This window comes from Oncorhynchus nerka, linkage group LG20, assembly GCF_034236695.1.
Source record: "Oncorhynchus nerka isolate Pitt River linkage group LG20, Oner_Uvic_2.0, whole genome shotgun sequence".
Taxonomy (NCBI): domain Eukaryota; kingdom Metazoa; phylum Chordata; class Actinopteri; order Salmoniformes; family Salmonidae; genus Oncorhynchus; species Oncorhynchus nerka.
The window spans coordinates 76,578,261-76,588,179 of NC_088415.1; the positions used below are offsets into that span (position 1 = coordinate 76,578,261).

The following is a 9,919-nucleotide window of genomic DNA, read 5'->3' on the forward strand; positions in this document are numbered from 1 at the left end:
CAGCGGTCTAAGGCACTGCTTCTTAGTGCTAGATGCATAACTACAGACACCCTGGTTTGTATCCAGGATGTATCACATCTGGCACAATGGCCCAGGGTCATCTGGGTTTGGCTGGTGTAGGCCGTCATTGTAAATAAGAATTTGTTTTAACTGACTTGCTTAGTTAAATAAAGGTTACATTTTTAATACTTGTTGTAGCAGAGATGGCTAGGCTGTTTATACATGTTATGTAGAGCGTTCTTGACTAACAATTACTTTTTTTGTCTACGTTTACTGACACCGGTCATATTTAGCGAATGTTGCGTTTTCGTAAATTCAATCAGTTATTCTGCACTCTGACACATTCAGACGAGAGTGCTCTGAAATCGGAGTAGATAGCCAGAGTGATTTTGCAAATGCAATAGATTCTTGAACTAGCTAACCAAAGTACACCTGCATCTCTAGCTGTGTATAGCTAAAAGTCACTCACCCACTCCTCCAATGGCAGGACATGACATCCTCCTAGAAGATAGCTAGCTAGCTAACGTTAGGCTCCGTGTTTTTAGCTTGCTATATAAATAGATACGCTAGCCTATTAGCCACGTTATGACTGACTTGTGATCATTGCCCTTGCTAGTTTGATTGTATTGACATTCCCAGCCTGTTACATTTGTCTGTTTTTTGTCCAGAATAGTGAGTCATTGAAACTGAAACAGTGCACCCTGAATGGAGGCAGCAAACAAATATTGGGAAATGCCTAATGATTGTGTTTTTGTATTCTTATGATTGGAACCTACTGGCTTATTATTTCAGATTTTATGGACTTCTTATCCTTTAACATCATGCTGTGTGTGACTGCTGTCTTCCCATCTGTCCTATGCAGTGGTGTAGTGGTGTAGTGGTGCCTGGAGAAGTGGGTATACTCAAATTCTGCCAAAAAGTTTCCAAATGGCCTGCCCAGCGAAGGAAAGGCACCCCGTTTTTAAATTAGTTTTCCTATAGATTTTTCAGATTTTCACTCTCAAATCATGTTTGTTTTTTTTATACAAAAATGTGATCGTCTAAGTCCACAACAATGCTTAAAACACATCAATCTGTTTGGGTGGGCCTGTCAGGGCCTGGCTCCCCAGTGGGTGGGCCTTTGTCCACCCAGGCCCATCCATGTCTACGCCCCTGATGCATGATGACAATTGCGCATCACAAATAGCCTACTAACCAACACTTCGGACTTTTTCAATACCTGGTTTGCATACTCATTATTGTCTTCGGTAGCATTTACTGGTAAATATCATAAGTTGAAACGTCTTTCCTACCCTACCGGCTACCGATGTCATTCTTCTGTGAGCTGCTCTATGCCAACAAAAAACAGCTGAGAGCTGCACACTCATGCTGCCTGCCTGCAGATAATATTCCGCTGAAACTAGGCTGTGTTCGGAGCGCATGTGAATATATTTCACGTGATTTGCGACTGTATAGGCTCATTTGTGCATGGTTTCTCTATTGTACTACATAATTGATAAGTCCTATACTTCTACTTCAACTTTGGTAAGCATCAGTAGGGATTAAGAAGTGAGTATAGCAATGAAAGGAAACGGCTTATACCTGCGTATAGTCTCCACTACACCACTGGCCCTTTGTTTTACAAAGAGTGCGTTATCGTACATGAGTGCGCTGCTATTACGGTTGCTGTCCTTTCAGAATCACGAACCTGTCACACACTGAAGGCCTGTAGGTTCGCCACTGCGCAAGCATGTTTATAATATATATAACGGCTGTTAAGATACTGTATTAATGATTCAAGAAACGAGTGTATATATTTGGCCAGGAGAAGCGGTTTTATGCGCTGACTGAATGGAAACTGATAATTATGAGTTTTTTACTCCGCTGGTCTCGGCTGGTCTCGGGAAGAAATTACGAGTCCTCACTGTCCGAGACTGTCCTCCGAGACTGTCCTCACTGTCCTGTCTCGAGACCGGCCTTGAGTACTACAGCTCTGAAAATAGGGTTGTAATGTGAAAGAGGAAGTGTGAAATTTAATTCGGATTTTCGCATGTGGAAAGAGTTACAGAGCGAATGCTCACCTTAGAAACGACATGCAAGTGAAATGGCCAGGTAAGCCCCTCTTGACCCCCTGACCCTAGACTGATGATATCCACTCAGTACAGCCAAACATCTCCAGGGTATTGGCATGCTTATTAAAGCAAGAACGATCATCCTTTCACATGGTGTATATTGACCATGTGTCTAATAGGGTTAGGTTCCCCAACATACTCATGTAAACAATGGACACACATGTGTTAGTACACACACACACACACACACACACACACACACACACACACACACAGCATCTGTGTCCCCAGGCTATTCCTTTCTCGTCTAGGTCATCAAGATGATTCACCCACCATCAGAGGGCAGATGTTATAAACCGAGGAAGCACTTTTGTCTCCTCTGTAAATATGTGTGTCCAATCTGATAATGACACCGACACGCACTTGAGCTGCTTGCCCTGGTGCCTAGGTGCACACTTAGTGGTGACCCTAAAGGCAGACAGAGGAAGAGAGGGAAATGCATAGTATCCTGAGACCTAACCATAGGTGATGACCTCTTCTCCCTGACAGGCTTAGACTAGCTGACAGACTCTCCCTTGGGAGTCACTCTGAGCAGCACCAATATTGACCCATGTCATGTGATCACTTCATGATTATGATGATGAGTAATGTGTTTAGTCATTTCTCTAATACCCACCATAATATATGATGAATGGTAAAGTGTCAATGGGGAATTGTATTAATGAATGGAATTAGATTACATTACAAGAAATTGGGGTGATGTTTCTCATTATGGTTGCTATGGCACTGTTAAAGAAATGATTGTATGGTTTCCATAGCAAGACTGCAAAGATCAAGCTCTTATTAATTTAAATGCTGGCTAAATTCTGGTAAACTGCCAGCTACAGTTGAGAGCAGTTCAGAATCATGAAGATATACAATTAAAGTCCCACATACAGATATTTGTGTCTGTTACCCTTAAAAAACAAGGGGAGAGAATGTATAAAAAATAACGCTCAGATTATCCCATTCTTCTGAGTGATGAAGTAGAATGAAAAATGTAACCATTGAGTCCCTGCCTGAGCATGCAGCTCCTTTGACATCCAGTTGGGCTTGAAATGTGCTAAGGGGAGGGGAGGGGTGTAAGGAGGGGGATAAGAGGGGCGAGGAGGATTAGGGGAACAAAAGGATCCTTCTCTGTCGTCTTAAAGAGGATCTTCTCCTGGCTCATCCCCTGCTCTCTGGCGGCAGATTTATTTTTCAGAGAGAGGGTGGCTGGTGGAGAGAGTGATGGAGGACAGAGAGGAGGTGGAGTGCAGATTTCAAAGTCATCTTTAACTTTAAGCCCTGCAGTCTCTCCCAAACGAAGCCCCCTTTCCCAGACACCGTGTTATCTATGGCTCCCCAATGGCAGCCCAGTAGCCTGGCACCCTCTCTTTCTTCTCACGCTTTTGTCACGTTGGCATTTAAGTGCCCTTTTTCACCGGCTGGATGACCAAGTGAAGGAGCCCCTTTGAGGGACATGAAAGAGACAGACTTTAACTACCCAGCCCAGTCTCCTCTTAAAACAATACCAAACGGGAAACAAATACCCACTTTGTTGCCAGAATTCTTTCAGGCATGTTCTATATCAGAATCAATCAGAGAGGCAAGATGACTAGTTAAAATGAGAGTTTGGGGAACAGTTACCCCCCGGAGACAATGGAGATCTCTGATAGGAGAATAGAGGGCGATGTACTACTTTAATCTGCATTTGTTATGATCGTTTCATCCAATAGCTTTTCACAAGATGGATGAAGACATTTTGACTTCAACTAATGCTATTTTTTAAATGACCATAATTTACCTCCATTAAAGAAATGTTGCCATCAAGTTACACACACACACACACACACACACACACACAAAGAGATCCCATTCCACAGTCTCATTAATATTTCACTAATTGCAACCGTAGAAAGCATGAGAGGCCACAATGATATTTGGTCGAATAATTTGGGAAGAGAATGGATCTATGCAAATTCATGAAAAAAAAACACTTTACAATGAAACAAAATTGTTGCCAGATGATTATAGCAATACATATCCACCAGTAAAACCCTGTAGAAGAGAATTGTATATCTGACACAAATTAATCAGATGAACCCTAGTTCTGAGCAGTGAGGAGATCCTGGCCCACTCTTCCTCCATTGCCTAAGACCTTTATTACACTCCTTGTTCTCACCTCCTACTTCTCAGTTTTAAGAAGGACTTTATTTGCTTACAAACCCTTACAGTCATCAGCCTTGGTCTCCACTATGGACTCCACAGGCACAGACAACCCCATGGTGAACTGAGATAGGGTTAATCCCTAATGAGATGGGGTTGGTACAGGGAGGGACCAGGTCCTGCTGTTTGTAGCCTGGCTACATTGCAGCTGGTGGTGCTAGTTGAGTTGAAAGCTGTTTTAGGTGAATGTAGGTTACATTCAGACACACAGATGCATGCAGTATATGAACGTGTACGTAAGTAATGCATTCACGTACAACACACGCACACACACACACACACCACACACATACACACACACACACACACACACACACACACACACACACACACACATCAGCTTCATGTACAACTTCCCACAGAATTTGCAACACAATCACACACACCAATTCCTTCAGAGGCTCTGTCAGACACTGAACACTTAACCTGTGCTTTGTTCCAACACGCCTAGCTAACAGGGAGGCTGACAACATAATAAGAATCTGTACCTAAGGGTTAACTCAGACAGGTCAAGGGTTAAGGATCATTTTTCACTTAAATTATCGTGTCAAAGAGATGCACATTCAGCACTGTGATATTGGCAAAATACAATAATGAGAACATCAATAAAAACATAAAATGACATCTGAAAATATTTATTCAAGGTATGGTGTTCATTTACCTCCAATTTGTCAGATACAGCCTAATCTATATCACATATCAACACATGAAATTCACCTGATGATCCATACATTTGGAGGTTCTAGTCTTATTGATGCGTGTGTGTGTGTGTGTGTGTGTGTGTGTGTGTGTGTGTGTGTGTGTGTGTGTGTGCAGAACAACAAACCGAGTCTGAGTGTAACCTAAACCCTGGGGCTGGGATTAAACAGTTAAAGAATATACAGTGGGTCAAAAAAGTCTTTAGTCAGCCACCAATTGTGCAAGTTCTCCCACTTAAAAAGATGAGAGAGGCCTGTAATTTTCATCATAGGTACACTTCAACTATGACAGACAAAATGAGAAAAAAAATCCAGAAAATCACATTGTAGGATTTTTTATGAATTTATTTGCAAATTATGGTGGAAAATAAGTATTTGGTCACCTACAAACAAGCACGATTTCTGGCTCTCACAGACCTGTAACTTATTCTTTAAGAGGCTCCTCTGTCCTCCACTCGTTACCTATATTAATGGCACCTGTTTGAACTTGTTATCAGTATAAAAGACACCTGTCCACAACCTCAAACAGTCACACTCCAAACTCCACTATGGCCAAGACCAAAGAGCTGTCAAAGGACACCAGAAATCAAATTGTAGACCTGCACCAGGCTGGGAAGACTGAATGTGCAATAGGTAAGCAGCTTGGTTTGAAGAAATCAACAGTGGGAGCAATTATTAGGAAATGGAAGACATACAAGACCACTGATAATCTCCCTCGATCTGGGGCTCCACGCAAGATCTCACCCCGTGGGGTCAAAATGATCACAAGAACGGTGAGCAAAAATTCCAGAACCACACGGGGGGACCTAGTGAATGACCTGCAGAGAGCTGGGACCAAAGTAACAAAGCCTACCATCAGTAACGCACTACGCCGCCAGGGACTCAAATCCTGCAGTGCCATACGTGTCCCCCTGCTTAAGCCAGTATATGTCCAGGCCCGTCTGAAGTTTGCTAGAGAGCATTTGGATGATCCAGAAGAAGATTGGGAGAATGTCATATGGTCAGATGAAACCAAAATATAACTTTTTGGTAAAAACTCAACTTGTCGTGTTTGGAGGACAAAGAATGCTGAGTTGCATTCAAAGAACACCATACATACTGTGAAGCATGGGGGTGGAAACATCATGCTTTGGGGCTGTTTTTCTGCAAAGGGACCAGTGTAAAGGAAAGAATGAATGGGGCCATGTATCGTGAGATTTTGAGTGAAAACCTCCTTCCATCAGCAAGGGCATTGAAGATGAAACGTGGCTGGGTCTTTCAGCATGACAAAACACACCGCCCGGGCAACGAAGGAGTGGCTTCGTAAGAAGCATTTCAAGGTCCTGGAGTGGCCTAGCCAGTCTCCAGATCTCAACCCCATAGAAAATCTTTGGAGGGAGTTGAAAGTCCGTGTTGCCCAGCAACAGCCCCAAAACATCACTGCTCTAGAGGAGATCTGCATGGAGGAATGGGCCAAAATACCAGCAACAGTGTGTGAAAACCTTGTGAAGACTTACTTGAAACGTTGGACCTCTGTCATTGCCAACAAAGGGTATATAACAAAGTATTGAGAAACTTTTGTTATTGACCAAATACTTATTTTCCACCATAATTTGCAAATAAATTCCTTGAAAATCCAACAATGTGATTTTCTGGATTTTTTTTTCTTCTCATTTTGTCTGTCATAGTTGAAGTGTACCTATGATGAAAATTACAGGCCTCTCTCATCTTTTTAAGTGGGAGAACTTGCACAATTGGTGGCTGACTAAATACTTTTTTTGCCCTACTGTATGATGCAGTATACGGCATCTTCAGGCTATACACACAGACAGCGAGAAGCCCACACTGCACATTCTGAAATCACATTCTACACACTCCACATCGACTCACTTTGTGTCCGTATTTGCCTATGATACTGGTTCAGATTGTCTGCACTGGCTAAAAAAATAAGTTATTTCATTATTTGCTGCTCATGTTGGTCAATAAACTATGACAGGGTGCAAAAATCGCGTAAAACTAATTTGAGTAAGCATTTTTTCTGGATGGGATGAGTAAAAAATGTATCACTAGCTACTTTAAACAATGCCACTTAATATAATGTTTACATGCCCTACATTACTCATCTCATATGTATATACTGTACTCTATACCATCTACATCATCTTGCCATCTTTATGTAATACATGTATCACTAGCCACTTTAAACTATGCCACTTTTATGTTTACATACCCTACATTACTCATCTCATATGTATATGTATATACTGTACTCGATACCATCTACTGCATCTTGCCTATGCCGTTCTGTACCATCACTCATTCATATATCTTTATGTACACATTCTTTATCCCTTTACACTTGTGTGTATAAGGTAGTAGTTGTGGAATTGTTAGGCTAGATTACTCCTTGGTTATTACTGCATTGTCGGGAAACTAGAAGCACAAACATTTCGCTACACTCGCATTAACATCTGCTAACCATGTGAATGTGACAAATAAAATAAAATAGGATTTGATTTAGCAGGCGGGAGGTGTCGTCGCATGGTGCTGATTAGAATCACTGGCGCTGTCCACCAAGTGTGGTGCTGAAATGTCTAAAACAGCAGTGCGCGGATTGATCACAATAAAGATATTGTTAACTATTTCACTCAAACGACAAGATGTAGGCCTATCTCTAAAACGACGAATAGGCCTATTGTTTTTGTTTGTTCAGATAGGCTGTAGGCTACGCAAATAGGTACTTGGCAGGAGGATAGATTAGGTGTTTGGCAGTAAGGGTTAATTCCTTTAAGTATGTAACAGGTTTTGACCTAAACGGGGTTAAACCCGAATAATCTGATCATGTAGCCTAATCTGGCACTGTTCTGGGTTGTGCCAGTACCCCAGTTGCGCCCCAGATTTGTGAACCAAACAGCTCTACAGGGGGAACGACTCTAATCTAGATTCTGGTTCATGCCGAGCTTCAGCAGCGGGGGAAGGGAACCGTGAATGCTGCTCTGTCCTGTCCTCTGTGAGAGAGGGCTAAAACGGCTGCCGCCTCTTCACCGACTCAGCTAGGAAACCCCCCAGCATTACCTCATCAAATTCCCATTGCGTCCTATTACGGTATTATATCTCTATTCCGGGATTTGATGATAACAAAACCACAGAATGGCGGCGATGGAACTCACTGCGTCTGTGTGAGCCCGGGTGAGAGGCAGTGGAAATCATTTGATTACATCACATCAGAAGTTATTTTGAGCATGTAAACATTCGAGGATGACATGGCAGAGGCGCCGAATGTAGCAGGAACTAAAGGAATCGGGACGCAGGTGAATGAAGATGTTTCCCTCTATGAGGAATATGAGTGTAAAATATGCTATAACTACTTCGACCTGGACCGTCGCACGCCCAAAATTCTGGAATGTTTGCACACTTTCTGTGAGGAGTGTCTGAATACTCTCCACCTTCGTGAGGACCGAGGATGGCGCATCGGCTGCCCTCTCTGTCGCCACCGGACCCCGGTGCCTGAGTACAGGATACACAACCTCCCCAACAACACTAAAGTCACCGATGCTTATCCATTCTACATCCAGGATGACAGTCTTCCGCAGGACATCCTGCCACCGTATCCTCCTCCTTTGCACCCAGCGCTCACTGCCGCGTACCGCCGCGAGGTGGCGAACGAGGCAGCCGTAGCTGCGCAGGACCAGGCTATCCCGTCTGTAGCTGTGGTCGGAGGTAATGCCGCTGCGAACTCTTACGACAGTGCTGGATACGAGAGCTGTCAGAACTGTAGGCGCATCGTGCTAACCACAGGCTGTGTGTGCGCCATTTTCGGCTTCGTCTCCATGCTTGTGCTGCTGTTTTTGGGACTCATATTCGTGCATAACTTCAACAACCCTCCGTCTCCAGTCGGCCCTATCTGTTTGTCTGTAGCCAGCATCATGGCCATGTTCTCTGTTGTTATGACGTGGTTGGTGTGCTGGTTGAGATACAGGCCTGACCCGGAACCCGGGCGTGCTGCCTCCTCCAATGCCAGCAGGAGACATGTAAATGTTTTATGAGATTACATTTAAAATGTGTTCACTTCGTTGTATTAATTTATTGACGTGTCAGTTATTAAGTGTAGGGTATACTATATATACTCAAGTTTGTTATACACAATAAGTAAGCCATGATACACTCCTTTCGGTAGCCTGGTTGACATAGAAGGGGTTGTAATCACATGCTAGTGATCCCATATTATTGGACCAATTTAATTGTGTAAAATGTCTGCCCTATTTAGTGTTGCATCACATTGTGTTCCACGTCTGCCTCTGGTGGGCCTGTCATGTCACCCTGAATGTAGGCTAGGTCATGACTCATAGTCAGATTGTGTTCTTCTGTGTCAAATGTGTCACCCATATTCACATTAACCAAAGAATAAAGCTAATGAACAATTGTCATCTGCCCTTGCTGTCCTGGCTGTTAGGTATAGGTTAGTACTATTTGATGGCAGAAAGGATTTAGAGCAGTTTCTTAGTTAGCCGGACCCTAGGATGTAGCCCTTCAGATGGTTTTATATGACATTGATTCAGGCAGTGCTCAAGTGTTATATTTGTAATAGAATTGATCCTTGAGTCTTGATCTGCCAGCCCTTTCCTTCCTTTCTGATCTGGCATTACTGGATAAGTGTACATGTATTTGTAGTTCATATTGATTGTTATGACTACATTGCCTCACCTGGGCCCAGTTTTTTTTCGAAGTTATCTATCTGGATTTCGCTTATCGGATAGGATTAAACACATAGAAATAGAATGAACAGAACTCTCAAATCATTGACATGAATGGGGACTGCCGTTCTATTTATTCCATTTCTATGCATTTAATCCTATCCGATAGCCGAATTCCGCATAGATAACCTTTGAAAAACTGGGCCCAGAGGGTGCGAATCCCAGCCTCAAATCAGAATAAGGATTACCA

The 9,919-nt window shown here is 42.9% G+C and overlaps 1 protein-coding gene across 1 annotated transcript; it reads left to right on the forward strand.

Moving 5' to 3' along the window:
- Window positions 1-7,919: 7,919 nt before the first annotated feature.
- On the forward strand, window positions 7,920-9,398 carry LOC135562724 (E3 ubiquitin-protein ligase rnf152-like). The gene has a single exon (XM_065005078.1). The coding sequence runs from the start codon at window positions 8,239-8,241 to the stop codon at window positions 9,019-9,021; it is 783 nt and encodes a 260-aa protein (XP_064861150.1). The 5' UTR covers window positions 7,920-8,238; the 3' UTR covers window positions 9,022-9,398.
- The last annotated feature ends 521 nt before the right edge of the window (window positions 9,399-9,919 follow it).

Excerpts from the sequence above, each read along its gene's own strand:
- LOC135562724 (XM_065005078.1), top strand. The coding sequence starts at position 8,239 with ATGGCAGAGGCGCCGAATGTAGCAGGAACTAAAGGAATCGGGACGCAG.